Consider the following 20,660-nt stretch of genomic DNA (forward strand, 5'->3'; position numbering starts at 1 on the left):
ATGGGAAAACTAAGCTATGAGAGTTCGTGTGAAACACTCATCTATATCTATTCCCTACAGAGCAATAGAGTGTTGTAAAACTTGCCTAGTGGTGAGGTTAAGTCTATGACTTTTAATGATCCCTAAAGGATCTCGTTGAGAAGAAGTTCTCAATGAGACTAAGTATGGCAAGATATTTAACGAGAAATCACCTATGTAAGTGTGAAGTGTGGCCGCTTTAAACAATACACTTATGAATCCAAAGTGGTGTCCAAGGCCTGAAATGGACTCAAAACGTGATAACGGATGAGGTTGAGGTGTTTAAGTGTTAACATCATTGTCTCGGTGCACGCCGTGGAGGAATAGGTCAAAGCATTGCGCTACTAGTCCGCCTGTGTATCCGATGGTGTTGACTATGGATGGTTCAAAGCCAAAACCTACCTATCCTTATGCTTACATACCTCTTGAGGGTTGAGCTTGTGTCTGCATACATATGCATTTGACAATTTCCACTCATGTGGGGGATTGTTGGAATCGTGCTTAGTCAAATGTTTTTGACTAATAATAAATGTTACAAGACATTTAATTTTGTGAAATTAAATGCAATAGCGTCGATCTACGTTCTGAGTATATGACCGTAGTATATTCATTTTCTCAAATCCGATTCCCGGTGAGTGAGAAATAATATATTAAAGTTGGTCACAATAAAGCTAGAAATGAGCTATGTGAAAAGACTAAGGGATTAATTAAATAGGTGTTAATTATCCCACATCGGGGATGATAAACTTCTTTGATGAAGTATTTAATCAGATGAATTATCATGTGTAATAATTATCGTGGAGTAAGACGGGTGACAGAGCCCACATGCGCGCACACGCGCGCCGCCGCCGCCGCTCGCCCGCGAGCCGCGCACCGTGTCCCGTGACCCGTGCACCGGGTGCCGGGTGTCGGGTGCCTTGTGCCTTGTGCCTTGGATCTTGGTCTTTGGGTGGTCTTTGGGCTGTTCTTTGGAGCTGGTCGTTGAGCGTGGTTCGAGCCCCGCTTGTTCTTTTTATACCACCCCAAACACCACGAAATCCCCGACGGGTCCTAGTCCACGTCATGGTCCCGCTAGACCTCGACGCATGACGGGAGACAAAAGGTTCCCGCTGGACCCCGACGCACAACGGGAGACAAAAGGTCCCCGCTGGACCCCGACACACAACGGGAGTCAAAAGGTCCCCGCTGGACCCCGACGCATAACGGGAGACAAAAGGTCCCCGATGGACCCCGACGGTCCATGGTGTATCCCGTCGTGTAGCATGTCCAGGTGGGTCGTGTCTCTTCAGCTCCCACTGGCTAGTGCACTAGTCAGTAACCCCCGGCGGTTACAGTCAATACATCATGGCACACATGATGGCTGTTGACTCCATCAATGCTCTTGCGGGTGGACTTGGCCTATAAATAGGCAGTCACTTCATGCATTGCACACAAAACAATTAGACACATAACACATTTGCATAGCTCTCTCCCTCTCTCTGCATTGTCCTCCCGTCGAAGCTCTGCTCTCACCATCATCTAGTTCGCCGGAGCTTGTTCCGTCTGCGGTGCTGCAACGAACAAGACGAAGCCGTTTTATCTTTGGGGACGACACGCCAAACCAAGAGCACTACTGGGGCGTATCTCGTCTTGCGAAAAGAGGACTCCTCGACTCGGCTTACATCTTTACGGTTTATTGTTTCGAATTCTTCTTTGTAATTTCAATTCAGTTTATTCCGTTTAATTTCTCCATTCTTCATTGGGTTGTATTGCCCGGTTAATGTATCTTTGTATCACAATTGATCAATTTTCAACCAACATAAGCCAAGTCTCTTCTCTTGTCTAAATTAAAAGCCTCCCCATGAGTATAAAGGTTTGCAATTAGGCAACACAATAGTTGATGATGTAAATCTATATAAAGCTGAGACCTTCTATGCATACCATAGTCTCCAAAAAATTTTAACTTTGCATCATCTACAAAAAATAGACAATCACATCATGTCTATGTTTGAAAACATTATTCAATGATGAAAATTTTGACGTATGACCAGCTTCATTTTCAGGCTGTTGTAGATAGTTTAAACTGTCCTTAACAAAATCCTTGTCCACTTTAAGAAACTCTGTTTGAATTCCTAGATTTCGCAATCTTTGCTTGCTCATATATGGAATCTTGTGATTATTTCAAACTTTCGCCTACATTATCTTTAAATAGACTTGTAACGTAAGAAAGGCATTGTCAAAGAGTGTATAGTGACAACTCATCAAAGAGTGTATAGTCAATGGCGTATTAAGGAACAAGGGGTACCCCTAAATATTTGGGGAAAAAATATTTATCTACGATTAATATTTCAGAGAGACAAAGAAGGAAATAAACATGACACAAAAGGTAAAAAAAGAGATCGAATTCAAAAGATATTCGGATTCAAATTAAATTTGTAGAAGGAAATAAATACAAAACGTAAAAAATAAAAAAGAATTTGCACTATTCTTGCCTTGTCGGTTCTCCAAAGATGGAGAGATACAATACACTTAGGTCATGTTTGGTTGCCAGGATTCTATCTGGGAAGTAATCTCATTCCTTAAATTTTAAAATCTTGTGTTTGTTTTGGTTTTTAATCAGATTGGGAAAGTAATCGGAATCCCGAGACAAGGAAAGTTAGTACAACTTTCCAGGATTCTGAATCCTAACTTTTCTTCGGTATTCTTTTTCGAAGTTTTAGAATTCTTACATATTTAATGCAATATAAGTATAGTTTTATTATTATTATTATTAATTAAAATGTATTAAAAATAATTTAAAATTGTAAACCATACTTGATTACGGTATAATAAATAACTATAATTAAAATTATCATAATTGTTATTACTAATTAATCAATAAAGTCATAGTGAAATTTCAAATTATCAAATTTATTCAATTATAATATCTGTAAATATTATAATTATAATTATAATTATAATAATCATATTTATTATTATAATTATAAATGATTATAATACTCCATGTAACTATAATTACAATTATATTATTATATATTACTATGATAGATAATCCATATTTAAACTAATAATAAATATAATAATATAATTATTATCATTTGTAATTAATAATTTATTAAAAATTTTATATTATTATTTTTTTTATAAATAATAATAATAATAATAATAATAATAATAATAAGTAGGAGTATATTTTAGTTTGGTGTTTAAATCAAATATTTAAAATCTTGATATTTTTCAAAATACGGGAAAGTAAAGTTATTAGGAATCATATTCCCGGGACGTATAATTTTAGTTTGGTGTTTAAATCAAATATTTAAAATCTTGATATTTTCCAAAAGACAGGAAAGTAAAGTTATTAAGAATCTTATTCCCGGAATTCATTTTCCCAGGAATCATTTTCCTTGCCAATTTTAATTTCCTGTCAACCAAATATGGTCATAACTCGAAAAGGTTAGTAAATTAACTAGTATTAAACTGGGTGAATTTATTATGTTTGTTTGTTTCGACATCAATTTCAGTTTCCAAGAAAAATTGATGCATATACCATTATATTGAGTAGTTCATTCAATAATTTTAAATTATTTGAGAATTGAGATTAATGCTCTACATTTATTGTCTAGGGATAGTAAACAACCGTGATTCACTGTATAAGATTGTGAATTCTCAATTCTTTAATATTTTAGGGAGTAGTATATTAGAATTTATGATACAGTTCTCAATTCTTTAATATTTTGTAATGTTAATATTTGTGCTTCAATTATTTATAATTTTAGCTTATAATGATTTTGAATATATTTGCATAAAATTAAAAATAATGAGAAAACAATCCGATCTTCGATAATTTATCTCCAAAAAGAGAAAATCTCGTGGTAGTGTAAGCTCTCCGACTTCAAGCTCTCGAGCTGCAAACTCTTCGGCTTCAAGCTCTCAAGCTGCAAAACATGTTGCTTCAGACTCTCTAGCAAATCCTCCTGCTTCAAACTCTCCAGCTTCAAGCACTCTTGCTTTAATTGATAATGTGTCTCCTTCAAATGCTAGTGTGTCATCACGCGAGAAAGAATTGATTTATGATGTTGAGTACGTTCCTCAAGATCTTGGAAAAAGAAGAGACATAATGGAGTATCTTCCACAAGAGTGAGATGCATTTAGAAGAGCCTTATTCTTAAAAACCCTCACAACCAAAAAATCATAAGTTTCTACCAAAAGAAATTGGAGGTTCACGTCGATTTATGATTTCATGGAATGATAATTGGGACCGGCTTAAATATAGTGATTATAATTATATGCCTTTTTTTACCCTTGACCAATGTGCATATTTCATGACTATGACATCCACTGAAACTCATGCCTTCATTAAAATCTGGAAAAATTCAATTGATTATGAACTATTTTCATCCCAAAATTGAAACCCATTAAAACAGAAGAACTAGAAAATTGAATTTAAAAATTCCAATTCAATTGAATATGACTCAATTATCCCAAAATTGAAACTCATCAAAAAATAACTAGAAATCAGAAACAGAGGCAGAAGAAATCACCCCACCCCCATCAAAATCAACCATGGAGAAATATAGAGAACAATGAGGAAGCATGAATTGGGAGGCAATGGCTCATATAAGGAAAAATCGATAATCATAGCTGATGAATCGGCGAATTTCTGATGTTAGTGAATGCAGGAAAAACGCAGATCACGACACAGAGAATTTACGTGGTTCGATTTACTGAGGTAAATCTACGTCCACGGGAAGAAAAGAGGGCAGAGTTGTATTGCTTGATCTGTTTTCTACAGCTTACAATACAGACTTGCTATTTTGTATTCTATCTCTAGAGATCGAGAGAATGTTTAGAAGCTGACCCTATCTATCTGATCTAGGTTCTATTTATACAAAGGACCAAGATCGTGGCATGCAGCTATTTACTAGGTAGTGGATGTCGTGGAGATCGTGGCGATCTTGCATGGGTCCACTATCCTGCATGAGTTAATAACTGCTTGACACCACTAAATAGATCGTGGGTGTAGTGGAGGTGGAAATCATGCATGAGTCCACTATCTCCTAGTTCGGTCGAATACTGAGACCGAACTGCTGAATTATTGCCGAGCAGCTTTTGCCGATCTGAGAGTAGAGCTTGATGCCGACCTGAGAGCAGAGTTTGATTGGTTGGCTTTTACCGAGCTGTAGGCTGGGGCCGAACTCTTTAGTCATGCCGAACTGAACTCTTTCTTGGGCCTTAGGCTGATGGGCTTTACTGCTGTTGGGCTTGTTTAGTACGTACTCCATCACTACCCCCCCCGAAAAGCGAAGTGAATCACTTCGGCATTCTGGATAATGGTACGGGGTAAGTTGATGTTTGTCCTTGGTCTGATGAAGTGAACTCTTCTTTGACCGGACTCGTCTTTGGTCTGATGAAATAAACATCTTTGACCGGACTGGTCTTTGGTCTGATGAAATAAACATCTTTGACCGGACTAAGCTTGTGTCCTAATTTGGCGAGTTTTATCGCTCGGATCGGACTTTCCGTTGTCCTAATTTGGGGATCGGACTTTCCCTTGTCCTAATTCGGCGAGTTTTATCGCGTGGATCGGACTTTCCCTTGTCCTAATTCAGGCAAGTTTTATCGCGAGAATCGGACTTTCGTTGAAGTGCTTGATTTTTAAGCCGAATTGTGGTCTTGTATCCTCTTTAGAAGCTTGGACTTCACAATCGTTGGCTTATTGCAGCTCGTTTCAGACGAACTGCTTGTTTAAGCTGAATTGTGGTCTTGTATCTTCTGTAGAAGCTTTGACTCACAATCGTTGGCTTGTTGCAGCTCGTTTCAGACGAACTGCTTGTTTAAGCTGAATTGTGGTCTTGTATCTTCTGTAGAAGCTTTGACTCACAATCGTTGGCTTGTTGCAGCTCGTTTCAGACGAACTGCTTGTTTAAGCTGAATTGTGGTCTTGTATCTTCTGTAGAAGCTTTGACTCACAATTGTTTAGCTTGTATATGTTCTAAGAAGGGGATCAGCCTTCGAAGAACAAGATACCTCAGTAACATTTGTAAGAGACGACACGCACAGAGACGGACAAGACACACAGACAAAACGCATAGAGACAAATAAAGACCAAGTAAACCAAATAAAGCACATTGACTGAACAAGACTCAAGACTGACTGACCGGACTGTCTCTTACAAATGGAACTTTTTGAGGTTGGAAATGTGCCATGTTCGGGGTACCTGTTCTCCTGACATGTGAGCCAATTTGTAAGACCCTTTGCCGAGGACTTCTGACACCCGATAAGGACCTTCCCATGTGGGTTCGAGCTTGCCTAGCTTTTCTGCTCGGCTTACTTCGTTGTTTCTCAAGACGAGATCTCCCACTTGAAATTGTAGCTTCTTCACCCTTTGGTTGTAATACCGGGTTACTTGCTCCTTGTACTTGGCTGCTTTTATGCATGCCAATTCTCTTCTTTCTTCGGCAAGATCTAGCTCGGCTCTCAGTCCGTCGTCATTCATTTCTGAGGAGAAATTTAGAGTTCGGGGACTGGGTACGCCGATCTCCACCGGAATCACGGCTTCAGTGCCGTACACAAGACTGTACGGAGTTTCACCGTTGGAGGTTGTGGGTGTAGTTCGGTAGGACCATAGGACTTGAGGGAGATTTTCTACCCATTGTCCTTTGGCTTGTTCTAACCGAGCTTTTAACCCTTTCACCAGGATACGATTTGTTACCTCCGTTTGTCCGTTTGCTTGTGGATGAGAGACCGAAGTGAACCGCTGTTGAATATTCAGCTCTTGGCACCAATTCTTGAACGTCTTGTCGGTGAACTGAGTCCCGTTATCCGAGATGAGGATGTGGGGTATGCCAAATCGGCACACTATGTTCTTCCAGACGAAATCCAATGCCTTCGAGCTCGTTATCGTAGCTAATGGTTCAGCTTCCACCCACTTCGTAAAGTAGTCCACGGCAACGATTAGGAATTCATTTGCCGAGGAGCTTGAGGAAGTGGTCCCACTATGTCTATGCCCCATTGCATGAAAGGCCAAGGGCTTTGCATAGTGAATAGATCGGTCTGCGGCATCCTTGGGATATTTGCATGGATTTGGCACTTCGGGCATGTCTTGACGAGCTGTACTGCTTCTTGTACCAAGGTTGGCCAATAATATCCCCATCTTAGAACTTTTTTAGCTAAAGCTCTAGCTCCGATGTGGCTGCCGCACGATCCTTCATGAACTTCTCTGAGGATGTAGTCCGTCTCTTCTGGTCCTACGCACCGCAATAACGGCTGGAGGTAAGACTTTCTAAAGAGGACTCCTTCATGAAGTTCGTACCGAAGTGCTCGGCACGTGATCTTCCGAGCTTCTCTCTTATCCTCGGGCAATTGTCCTTGATCCAGATACTGCAAGATCGGCGTCATCCAGTTCGGCGAGCTGGATACTGAATGTACCTCGGCTTCATCAATGCTTCGATGCATTAATTCTTCCGCCTTTGAGCTCGGATCTGAGGCCAACTTACTTAAGGTATCTGATCGGCTATTTTCCGCCCTGGGGACGCGGATTATCCGAAAATAGGAGAAACTTCGGCTGATGCTTTGCGCTTTGTCCAAATACTTCTTCATTCTCTCGTCACGAGCTTCACTTGTACCCAACATGTGATTTACTATGACTTGTGAATCACAATGGACTTTGAGAGATTTGACGAGCAGACTTTGCGCTAACTGGAGTCCGGCAAGGAGGGCTTCGTACTCGGCTTCATTATTAGTAGTGGGGAATAGGAACCGAAGTGAGTAGGTTACCTCGTGTCCGTCGGGAGCGACGAGTAAAATACCAGCTCCACTTCCCATCTTGTTTGAAGCTCCATCTACGAATGCGCTCCAGCAGTCTGGCGGCTCTACCTCGGATTCCAAGGGCTGTGCTAGTTCGGCATTGGCAGAATTTTTCTGTTCGGCAATGACAGGGATTGCTTGATCGAACTTGGCCTCTGTAAGAAAATCTGCCAAGGCTTGTCCCTTGATGGCTTTCCGAGGTAGGTATTCGATTGAGTGTTCTCCCAGCTCTATGGCCCATTTGGCGATTCTGCCTGATGCTTCTGGCTTGGTCAAAACTTGCCGAAGAGGCAGATCGGTTAAGACGCATACCTTGTGAGCATAGAAGTATGGCCGCAGTCTCCTTGCTGCATTTACTAACGCCAGAGCAATTTTTTCCAGAGGTTGATACCTTGTTTCTGGACCTCTTAATGCTCGGCTTGTAAAGTAGATGGGAAACTGCTTTAGGCCTTCTTCTCGTACAAGCACTGCGCTGATGGTTTGATCTGATGCCGCTAAGTATAAGAATATTACTTCGGCTTCGGTTGGAGCAGAGAGAATAGGAAGCTCGGCTAGATAACTTTTGAGCTCGTCAAAGGCCTTTTTCTGCTCGGCTCCCCACTCGAACTTTGGTGCCTTTTTCAACACCTTGAAGAACGGCAGTTGCTTTTCGGCTGCTTGGGAAAGGAATCGATTCAGTGCGGCTAGACATCCGGTTAGCCTTTGCACGTCATGTATGGACTTCGGCATTGCTAGGTTCTGAACGACTTGAACTTTTGAAGGGTTTGCCTTGAGTCCGTCCTTTGAAACCCAACAACCCAGAAACTTTCCCGAATCTACCAAAAAGGTACACTTTTGGGGATTAAGTTTGAGGTTGGCTTTCTTGAGCACGTTGAGAGTGGACTTGAGGTTGTGCTCGTACTCCGAAGTGCTTTTGCTTTTGACGACTATATCGTCAACATACACTTCGACCTCCTTTCCAATCAGGTGCCAAAAAAGCTTGTCTACCATCCTTTGATAAGTGGCTCCGGCATTCTTTAAACCGAATGGCATCTTTTTATAAGCGAAAATGCCGAAATCGGTAATGAAAGCTGTTTTCGGAGCGTCACTCTCATCCATCAATACTTGGTGATATCCTTTGTATAAATCAAGAAAACAGAAAATTTCGAAGCCGATCAAAGCTTCTACTTTTTTATCTATATTCGGAAGGGGATAGCAATCTTTAGGACAGTGCTTGTTTAGATCGGTAAAATCTATGCACATCCGCCATCCTCCTTCTTTTTTCTTGATCATCACAGGATTGGCCACCCAGGAAGGATATTTCACCTCGAATAGTACATCCGCTTTTAGTAATTGGCGGACTTCGTCATGGATGACTTGGCTTCTTTCTGCCGCAAAGAGTCTTTGCTTCTGTTTTACTGGCCGGATTGAAGGATCAATATTTAACCGATGAGTGATTACCTCGGGGGGCACTCCGGTCATGTCCAACGGAGACCATGCAAAGACATCTTTGTACTCCTTGAGGAGCTGAATGGTCTTTTCCCGGAGTAGAGGCGTTCCTGCGAAGCCGATCTTGACCGTTCTGGATGGATCATCTTCGTATAACTGAACGGTCATTGAGTTCGGCTCTGAAGTGACTTCGGTCATCTCGCTTGCCTTTGACTCCGGTTGCTGTGATTGCTATGCTTGATGGTGCCGAACTGATTGCTCGGCACTTTTAAGCGCAATCTGCAGACATTCTTTTGCTCTCTTTTGATCACCTCGGATGACCGCTATCCCACCTTTAGTGGGGATCTTGATGGTGAGGTGATAAGTAGAGCAAACGGCCCGAACTGTGTTGAGCCAGTCTCTCCCCAGGATGATGTTGTACGGGGACCGAGCTTTCACCACAAAGAACTCGATCATCGTATTGGAGCTTGTAGGCGCTTTTCCCACCGTGATCGGAAGGCTGATAATACCTTCAGGGCGGGTGTCCTCCTGGGCGAAACTTTTCAGAGGAAGTGGAGCCGGACTGAGCCGAGCTGGATCCACTTCCATTTTATCGAAACATTCTTTAAAAAGAATGCTGACTGACGCTCCTGTATCCACAAATACTCTGTGGATCAGTTTGTTTGCCACTCCGGCGTGAATGACAATAGCGTCTTGGTGAGGAGAGATGGCTGGGACGGGATCGGCATCTGAAAATGTAATCACTTCGTCTTTCTTCAGCCTTTTATGTGTTGGCTCCTCTTGATTGGAACCTCTGCGTTTTGCTTTTAGGGACGACTTAGTCTTCCCGGCAGGGAGAGCATCAATAGTCTGGATTACTCCATCATATTGCGGCTCGTCGTCGTCTTCGGAATCCTCATGCTTTTTCGGATCCTGAGGATTGCAGTTCGCACCTCTCTGCCTTTTGTTCTTTTTCGGCTGCTTGCTTTGGTATTTTTTTAACGTTCCTGTTTTCACAAGAACATCAATACCTGCAGCCAAATCTCGGCATTCCTCGGTATCGTGACCGTGGGTTTGATGGAAGGAGCAATATTGATCCTGAGGTCGCCGTGCGGCTGATTTCGTCATCCGCTTTGGTCTTTCGAACATATCGGAATGTAGTTCGAAAATTTCCGCTCTTGACTTGTTCAGCGGTACGAACTGAGCGGGCGGCTTCTCGGGATTGAGACGGGGTCCCAATCTGTCTTGCACCGGAGCCTTTTGAATTCTTTCAAATGGAGTCCGGCGAGGATGCCCCCGATCGCTATGATCGGGCTTCCTTCTGTCTTCTCGGGACGATGAGCTGTCTAACGACCGTTTGCGACGGTCTGCCTCATCGGCCCGGGAGTACTGGTCCGCAATGTCCCACATTTCCTGAGCTGTCTGCGGACCGCACTCAACGAGCTTCCTGTAGAGAGCTCCGGGCAGGATTCCATTTTGGAATGCCGAGATGATAAGCAGATCGTTGAGATCGTCTACTTGCAGGCATTCCTTGTGGAATCTTGTCATAAAGTCGCTGATTTTTTCGTCGCGACCTTGACGAATGGAAAGCAGCTGAGCCGAAGTGATCCGGGCTTCCGCTTTCTGAAAGAACCTCCGGTGGAAAGCATCCATTAGATCTCGGTAGGATCTAATGCTGCCTTGAGGAAGGCTGTCGAACCACCTTCTGGCGTTCCCAATGAGCAGCTCGGGGAACAGCTTGCACATATGGACCTCATTGAGACCCTGGTTCGCCATATTATATTGATAGCGTCCCAAGAAGTCATGAGGATCCTCTAGCCCGTCATAAGTCATTGACGGTGTCCGGTAGTTCCGCGGCAAAGGAGTTCGGGTGATGTCGTCCGAGAACGGAGTCTTTAATGCTCCGTACATGGCGAACCCGACATCTCTTCGGTACGGAGGAGATGGAGTTCTCCTGTGGTTCCGGTACCGAGGAGGAACTGGAACATGTCGGGGTTGAGGATTCTTTCTCCTGGAAGACACGTCACTACTGCGGTAGTGACTTTCATGTCTGGATAAGGAGGGAGAATCCGCCGTTGTCTTCTCCGGCTGTTGGCTCTTCTGCAGGAAGGTTAAGAACTCCTCCTGCTTCTCGGCCAAGAACAGCTTGACAGCTTCATTTAAATCGGGCTGCTGGGAAGACTCGGTGCGATGACTCCTGGAGTGGCTTGTTCCTCCTTCGTGAGAACCGGAGGTAGATGTCTCCCGAGGCCGTTTTTCAGACCTGCGAGCTGGACTAGCTTCCTCACGGTGATCACGAACGGTATTACGGGTGGTATGTGATCTGGTATGCATTTTTTTTTTTGGGGTGGAAAAAGGGTCAAAAATTCGCTTTATCACAAATTTGGTTCTCTGCTTCCCACAGACGGCGCCAGTGATGAATCGGCGAATTTCTGATGTTAGTGAATGCAGGAAAAACGCAGATCACGACACAGAGAATTTACGTGGTTCGATTTACTGAGGTAAATCTACGTCCACGGGAAGAAAAGAGGGCAGAGTTGTATTGCTTGATCTGTTTTCTACAGCTTACAATACAGACTTGCTATTTTGTATTCTATCTCTAGAGATCGAGAGAATGTTTAGAAGCTGACCCTATCTATCTGATCTAGGTTCTATTTATACAAAGGACCAAGATCGTGGCATGCAGCTATTTACTAGGTAGTGGATGTCGTGGAGATCGTGGCGATCTTGCATGGGTCCACTATCCTGCATGAGTTAATAACTGCTTGACACCACTAAATAGATCGTGGGTGTAGTGGAGGTGGAAATCCTGCATGAGTCCACTATCTCCTAGTTCGGTCGAATACTGAGACCGAACTGCTGAATTATTGCCGAGCAGCTTTTGCCGATCTGAGAGTAGAGCTTGATGCCGACCTGAGAGCAGAGTTTGATTGGTTGGCTTTTACCGAGCTGTAGGCTGGGGCCGAACTCTTTAGTCATGCCGAACTGAACTCTTTCTTGGGCCTTAGGCTGATGGGCTTTACTGCTGTTGGGCTTGTTTAGTACGTACTCCATCAATAGCCGTAATTACTCACAAGGAATGCACAAGAACCCAACAACCAACATCATATTCGACCAACATGAAGCATCAATTCGCGAGAAATCGAACAAGATCGGGAAAACCCGTCTTCATTAGACCAGATGTAAAAACATGGACCAGAGGAATCTATTGCCAAAATCGAAAGAGACGGTGGCCGTGGAGTGAAAACCACTACTGCTGGGATAAGAGCCTCCATTGCCGGACAGAGGATCATCGTGTACGGGAGAGGCCGAGAGGGGGAGGCTGTTGGACAATCGAGTGAGATGTGGGTAGGAGGTCGGTCAAGAAAGGAAGGGCATACTACACATTGGTGGGGGTTAGAAGTGTTCGTAATCCCGCTAATGAGAAATATGTGAATCTAAGGGATGGAAAAAAAATAGATTATTCTTTCTTTAGATAATGTCAGTGATGCGATTAAAAGAGTGTATGATATTCGCTTGAGGGCTTCAATTTCTTGTTTACGTTATCTATTGCGACAAGACTTGGCTTTTCGTGGGCATAGAGAAAGTGAAGGGTCCGTTAATAAGGGAAATTTTCTTGAACTCTTGAAATGGTTGAGGACACATAATAAAGTTATTTCAAAAGTGACTATGAAAAATGCACCTGGAAATTGTCAATTGATATCTCCAATTATTCAAAAGGATATTATCAATTGTTGTGGTAAAGAAACAACTAAGAGCATAAGCAATGGCGCCCGTCCCGGCGGAATTCCGACCGACGTGCCGGAATTCCGTGGCGGACGTCCGCCATTGTGCATGGTATGCACGGATACGAAATTCCGCCAAGGACACCGCACTTCCGCGGCGTTTAAGCGGAATTCCGTTGCGACGCCGCGCGGACGTCCGCCATTGCGTTGACTCTCACAGACTTCCGCGCGGAATTCCCATTTATTGCATTAAATGTTTTTTTTTAATTTCTATAAATACGTCCCGTTGAACTTCATTTCATTCGCACAACTTGTATTAACGAGTATCTCTCTCTCTCTAAAAATACCTTTCTTTCGAAGAACAATGGAGCACCATGATAGCGATTCCCCCGCCACTAGCGAGTCACCGGCGCTTTATTTTCCTGTCGGCGGGAGTGCCGGAATGCCTGGGATGATTCTCCAATCTCAAATATCATCGGGGATGATGCCCGGGTACTATAACATGTACCCGCAGTGGTATGGGATGATGCCCCAGATGCCCGGGGCGAGTGCCGGAATGCCGGGGATGATGCCCGGAATGATGCCCCAAATGCCGGGGATGATGATGCCCGGGATGATGCAGGGATCGCATGTCGCTGCCGGGGAGAGTAGGCAGGGGTCCCCCAATCGCCGGTGGACAACGTCTATCGGCCCTATTTGGATTTACTGTCGACGGACAACCCGATGAGTTCTCCTCTTGAGACTCAGTTCACTGGCAATGACACGTTCTCGCTCGAGGAGTTGGGGCTTTCTTCGATCCGGGATTCTCCCACCGATGCACCACCAGCGACAGTGAGGAGGGGGAGGACAGGGCGAAGGAGGGGCAGAGGACGGGGCGTCCCGATGTACGGTGGTGAGGAGGGGGCCGCTGAGGTGGGGGAGGGATCCAGCGGGAACAGGAGGACCGTCTGGATCATGGACGAGTGCGTTGCGCTGGCGAAGGCGTGGATCAATGTAGTGGAGGATCCTTACGTCGGGGTGAACCAGCACATCGACCGGATCTGGTGGCACATTAGCCAAAGCTACCTCCAGTTCAAACCTCCAGGGGGGAAGCCTCACAACGGAGAGCAATGCCGGACACAGTGGGATAGACTAAAGAGGCAGCTCAGCCGATTTGTCGGCATTTACACAAACAACCTCTGCTCGGCAACTAGCGACATGTCTGCCGAGGATGTGAAGCTCCTGTCTCATCAGCAGTTCCCCCGACACTCAGTTGGGCTTCGGGGAATTCAAATATTGGGCGGTGTATCTTGTGGTACAGTCTTCGACCAAGTTCACTGCGGGTGTTGAATCTGATCACATAAATTTGATCTATTCAGATTATTCAGACAAATTCTATTCGCGTAATTATCACATGTATCATGCTCATAACTTGAATTAAAACATGCTTTAGCATATAAAATCCCTAAAACATGCTCACTACGGAATTAGCCAATTTACCTCGTTGATTCAATCAAGAATCGATGATGGCTTGCTCCGTCTCCACGTGAAGATCTTCAGTACTCGACCTCTGATCTTCTGACTGGTGTCCCGGACTGTATACTGATATTTTTGTGGGCAAATCTCACCAGAATACTAGGACTCGAATAATGAAGACAGAACTCAGCTCACGGAGGGAGCAATTTTCGAATTCTCTCTCTTTCTCTGAGGGGGACGAAAATTCTGAGCAATAATAATTATATTTTCTGTCTCCTTTATTCTCCTATTTATAAAGTCACATATTGGGTCCAGTCATGGATCTAAGGAAGAATTTGGACATGACCTCACCCAATTAGCTTTTTACTAATTAAATTGAACCCACAATTTAATATAAGCTTATATTGAAATATTACAAGCAGCCACTAGAGAAATAATATTGCACTGCTTTTCCAAATCCGAAATTACAAGTATTCCGGGTTTCCTTTTATTTGTTTAATTTATTACCCGCGCTTAAGATAGAAACATCCATTAATTAATTAATGTCTGCTATGGACTTAATTAATTAACATATTTTATTCTCCAAGAGTGGACTTAGCAAGAAACTCTTATTTATTATTCATAGAGTAATTAAACTCCAACTAGCTAGGTTCCGAATAATCAAACCTCGTTTCGAGCTCCTCTTGTGGATGTTATCAAACGAGACTCTCCTCGCGCACGATTCAACATAATAGCAATCCTAGCACCGCTAGACAATGATCACCACTACCCAATATACCTGGATCGTTGGGTGACGAAAAACCCGCACCTTTGGTAAGTCAAAGTAGTAGATACTCAATATCGTATGCTCAATGCTAATGTACATTGATTAAGAAATTAATTATCAAAACATCGTCTTTCAGTAGATAGCATAAAAGACTCGTCTTGCTGTTAGATCCATTCAGTGCTATATCACACCAACGTCATCATATTTCAATAAGGCTTAGAAATAATCGGACTGACATTGCAACATTTCACGATAGGTAGTCTAGGTCTATCTGGGTTGTGAAATTCTTATTTTTCTTTGTTCAGAACTGACCGCGTACCTTAAATTGAGCGCAGCCCACAACCGGTCTACTAGAACAAAGACTTAGACTTATGTTATGTTCGCTTATACATTTAAATATGCAATAAACATCCATTAAATGTAAAACATAACAACATTATGACAAAAATAATCTGTTGCATTCATTGGAAAACAATTATTAGAGTTTTACAGTATTCAATCACTCGAAAGGTGATTTCTAGTATACAAACCCTAACACTTCGGGGAATTCAAATATTGGGCGGTGTATCTTGTGGTGCAGTCTTCGGCCAAGTTCACTGCGGGTGTTGAATCTGGCTGGCCGAAGCGGACGAAGATCAGCGACTCCGGAGAGTACAGTAGCAGTGCCGGTTCCGCTGAACTCTCCCCCGTAGAGGCAGAGTTCCCGACACCCACATTGTCGACCCGCCACCATCGCCCGATTGGGCAAAAGTCCGCGGCGCGGATGGCGAGGGGAAGCACCAGCGGATCCGCCGAGGCCCAATCGGCAACACCAGCCCAAAATGATCCCGAGAACCCCTCATTCGCTCGCATCGCGGCAAATGAAACATTGTTACGTGCAATGGTTGAATGGCGCCAATCGACCGACCCCATTACAAGCGGTCGTTTAAACCCCTCATCAACAGTATGCGGTGCGATTTGGGGTTTGGAGACATGTCGGACGGTGACGGCGGCGGAGAATCCGAGGAGTGAGAAGCCGATTTTTATTTTAATAATATAATTTTGTTAGTAATTATGTCGGACGGTGACGGCGGCGGTGACGGTGACTGCTTCGATTGACATTTCACCTTTCATTTTGATTTTATTTTTTATTTTCATGTTTTATATTTTCAATTATTTTATATTTAAAATTTTTATGTTTTGGGTTAATTAGATATTAGCCCTTAATAAAATATAATTATAACTCTTAATCCGGTTAACATTGATTTAAATTTTGTTGACTGTTACATTTTAACGGAACCGTCCATTTCGGACTAAATGCGATCCGATTTCAAATGTGAGAGACCGAATAATTCAAAAGATAATGTTTAGGACTAAAATAAAAAAAAACAATATGTTAAGAACCAAATTGAGAGTTTAGTCTTAATTTTATAAATTTTGTGTCCAAGAGAACCGGATGAAACAAGAAACAACCCAAAAATAAGATAACGTGAGGAACAAGAAGCTTAAACCCTTTTATGAGAGTGAGCCGTCTCATTATCATAAACCCTAGAAGAATCAATCTTCTTAGATCTTCCAGACTCTTCTCAATTTCTTTTTAAACACACACCTTCTCCCTAACTCTCTATCTCAACTCAACAATTCTGCGTCAAAACATGTATCGTTTTGCAGCAAATCTAGCCTCCAAAGCCAGGTAATTAAACCGATTTACAACCATAACTCGATCTCTGTGTTTTGCTAGAATGTGATTGAGACTTGATTGTTAAAACCCATCTTTTGTTTTTTGTTTCTTTGTGCAGCGTTGCGAGTAAAAGCAGCCAACAGGTACCAAGAGTTGATTTTTAACAAATTCTACAAAAATGATAGTATTATCTGATATGCTTTGAGCTGTATAGTGGATTTATTTTTGTGGGTCCGGTGCAGATTGGGGGTAGATTCGGTTGGAGCAGAAACTATGCTGCCAAAGATATTAGATTTGGAGTGGAGGCTAGGGCTTTGATGCTTAAGGGTGTTGAAGACCTTGCTGATGCTGTTAAAGTCACCATGGGTCCTAAGGTAATAACCTTATAGTGCAATTTGATTTGTCTCCTTTAGTAATTTGTAAAGTTATTAGCTTGATTTTGTAATTTATATCTGAGTATTGTATTTGATTTGTAAAGTTGTGAGAAGTTTAATGTCGGGTTGTTTGGTTCAGGGGCGCAATGTAGTGATTGAGCAGAGTTGGGGTGCACCCAAAGTGACAAAGGATGGTGTCACTGTTGCTAAGAGCATTGAATTTAAGGACAAAGTTAAGAATATTGGTGCTAGCCTTGTTAAACAGGTGGCAAATGCTACCAATGATGTTGCTGGTGATGGTGAGTGCATCTCACTTTTTTCCCTGTTGTTCGCTCTTGTGTCAGCTGCATTTTGTTTAATTGTATGGTGTTAACAGTTGTGTGTGTTGAATTTTTTAGGTACGACCTGTGCTACTGTCCTTACTCGTGCAATATTCACTGAAGGCTGCAAGTCAGTGGCAGCTGGCATGAACGCTATGGATCTAAGACGTGGCATTACCATGGCTGTTGATGCTGTTGTTACAAACTTGAAAAGCAGAGCAAGGATGATTAGCACATCGGAGGAGATTGCTCAGGTACGTTGTTTGCTGTCTTTTTTTGATCGGTGTCAACAATGATTATTTTCTACCCTTAGTTTAGTAATGAAGAGTGCAATAGGTGATTTAAAGTGGAGAAGTTGATTTGTATTTCTTCTCTTTTGCTTACGGCTTGATTGCACGTTTTGTAGGTTGGAACTATTTCTGCTAATGGAGAGAGGGAAATTGGTGAGCTGATTGCAAAGGCCATGGAAAAAGTTGGAAAAGAGGGTGTCATAACAATTCAAGTATGCGCTCTATTATCAACTATTCCCTGAGTAATATTTGGCCTGAGTAATAGATTCACACTATTCATCCATAGATTCTGAATATTTATAGTTTCCTTGATAGAACTAATGATATTAATAGAGAGAATTCAAATGATCAATCATATAATTGTTTGCTTTCGAGTGTGGGTTGCTATCTCTGAGCTTATTGTTTTGTGTACCTCTGTCGCATACTTCTCAAATTAATGTGGTTGGCTTATTTGGTGTTGTAGGATGGGAAGACACTGTTCAATGAGTTGGAAGTAGTTGAGGGTATGAAGCTTGACAGAGGCTATATCTCCCCATACTTCATCACAAACCAGAAGACTCAGAAATGTGTAAGTGTTTAAAAATACCGGAACAAGGTTTTTTTGGAAGTCATTATCTACTAGCTTGAAGAAAATCATTTTCCCATCTTCTTGAATTGTTTAACATTTGGCTCTTCCCATTGATAGGAATTGGAGGATCCTCTTATTCTTATTTACGAGAAGAAAATCTCTAGCATAAATGCTATTGTTAAAGTCCTTGAATTGGCTTTGAAGGTATGATTATTTGTTCTAGCTCTGAAGTTCAAATTATATATAAAATACGTTGTTGAGCTGATGTGTCTATCTGTACAGAGGCAAAGGCCACTTCTGATAGTCGCGGAGGATGTGGAAAGCGATGCACTGGCCACTCTTATCCTTAACAAGCTTCGAGCTGGAATCAAGGTCTGTGCTATCAAAGCGCCTGGGTTCGGTGAGAACAGGAAATCGGGCTTGCAAGATCTTGCTGTTTTAACTGGGGGCCAAGTATGTATCATGTTCTAATCTTCTTTTTACGCGTTGATTTTATTTAGTGTTGCATTTTTTGTAATAAAATTCATGCGGACAGGTCATAACAGAAGAACTTGGAATGAACTTGGATGATGTGGAACTGGATATACTGGGATCGTGCAAGAAGGTTAGATCTGCTGGACTTAATTGCTCATTATTAACCTGCCTGCATTTTACGAGATTAGCTGATCATGTTTTTGTCTTTCTCAGGTCACCATATCAAAGGATGATACTGTTATTCTTGATGGATCTGGTGAGAAGAAATCCATTGAAGAAAGATGCGAGCAGGTTTGTGTTAACTGCTTTTGAGCTATGATTATAATATATTTTTTAATTTTGCTGTTTCTTTTATCCATGTTTACATGTATGTTCTATAAATGCAGATCAGGTCAGCAGTCGAATTGAGCACTTCTGATTATGACAAGGAGAAGTTGCAAGAAAGGCTTGCCAAGCTATCCGGTGGTGTAGCTGTGCTAAAGGTTACCTTTTGCTCTCTTGAATCGCATGTGTCACCAAAAAGTTTTTTTTCTTAAATGGGATGAACTTGACTAATATTTTAAACAATTCTCTCTCAGATTGGAGGAGCCAGCGAAACAGAAGTTGGTGAGAAGAAAGATAGAGTGACTGACGCTCTTAACGCCACAAAAGCAGCTGTAGAGGAAGGGATTGTGCCCGGTATGTTTTCTGTTTCACCACGTTTTTAAAATTTTTAGCTGAATAATCAGGAAAGAGATACTGAGATGATCCTCATATTATATATAGGTGGAGGTGTTGCTCTCCTCTACGCAGCCAAAGAATTGGAGAAGCTGCCAACAGCCAACTTCGATCAGAAGATTGGTGTCCAAATTATTCAAAATGCGTTGAAGGTATGATTCGATAATATTGACGATTATAGATATAATGGCGCCAGATATATCTCGACCTCTGCCCTGACATACTAGGTTTTGTAAAAATGCAGACGCCAGTTTTCACTATTGCAGCAAATGCCGGTGTGGAGGGTGCCGTTGTGGTTGGCAAATTGTTGGAATCAGAAAATCCAGACCTCGGATATGATGCAGCTAAAGGTATTACCTTGCTTTTCAATAGAGATTGTGTGCTGTTTTATGCTCTGAATCCTTAAAATGCATGTATAAATTTTGGCGAATAGGTGAATACGTGGATATGGTGAAGGCTGGAATCATCGACCCGTTGAAGGTCATTAGAACTGCGCTCGTTGATGCTGCTAGGTAAAACCCCTCACCCGAGATCTATGCATTCCTCTTTCTCTCTCCCATGACTACCGATGTTTGGCTGTAATTGTTTGTGTTTGGCAGTGTCTCTTCATTGATGACAACGACAGAGGCGATTGTGGTAGAACAACCGACAGAGGCGAAGGCTGGACCAGCGATGGGCGGTGGGGGCATGGGAGGAATGGGTGGCATGGACTACTGAGGTGATGGAATGCTGCTTAACAATTGTTGAACAGAAGAAAGAAATAAAAGATAGTTGTGTTATTTTTGAGCGGGATGTATTGATAGGGCGAGTTGGTTTGGTAGGAGTTTGTTAGACTCTTTATTGTTTTGGAATTGTCCATTAAATATTTATCTCTCAGCCACTTTTCATCTCATTTTCACTCTCAAGAAATTATTTGTATGATCATACTCCCTCCGTTTCATTCCATTATACGTGATATTTTTTATTTGACACCTGCTTTTAGGTAATGATATTTAGTGATTAAATAAAGAGAAAATAAAATAGGTTAGAAAAAAATAGAGAAAAAAAGTAGGAGAGTGGATAAAGTAAGAGAGAAATATGTTTTTTTTTTCTATAAAAAGA

At 42.3% G+C, this 20,660-nt stretch overlaps 1 protein-coding gene across 1 annotated transcript; it reads left to right on the forward strand.

The window, feature by feature from the left end:
* The first annotated feature begins 16,652 nt into the window (after positions 1-16,652).
* On the forward strand, positions 16,653-20,483 carry LOC121763220 (chaperonin CPN60-2, mitochondrial-like). Its single transcript, XM_042159176.1, has 17 exons — positions 16,653-16,828; positions 16,935-16,959; positions 17,059-17,190; positions 17,330-17,489; positions 17,589-17,764; positions 17,917-18,012; positions 18,264-18,368; positions 18,486-18,572; positions 18,651-18,821; positions 18,904-18,972; positions 19,056-19,133; positions 19,229-19,324; positions 19,421-19,520; positions 19,608-19,711; positions 19,804-19,909; positions 19,993-20,071; positions 20,159-20,483. The coding sequence occupies exons 1-17, from the start codon at positions 16,791-16,793 to the stop codon at positions 20,274-20,276; spliced, it is 1,740 nt and encodes a 579-aa protein (XP_042015110.1). The 5' UTR covers positions 16,653-16,790; the 3' UTR covers positions 20,277-20,483.
* The last annotated feature ends 177 nt before the right edge of the window (positions 20,484-20,660 follow it).

The sequence above is a fragment of the Salvia splendens genome, chromosome 2, assembly GCF_004379255.2.
Source record: "Salvia splendens isolate huo1 chromosome 2, SspV2, whole genome shotgun sequence".
Lineage (NCBI taxonomy): Eukaryota > Viridiplantae > Streptophyta > Magnoliopsida > Lamiales > Lamiaceae > Salvia > Salvia splendens.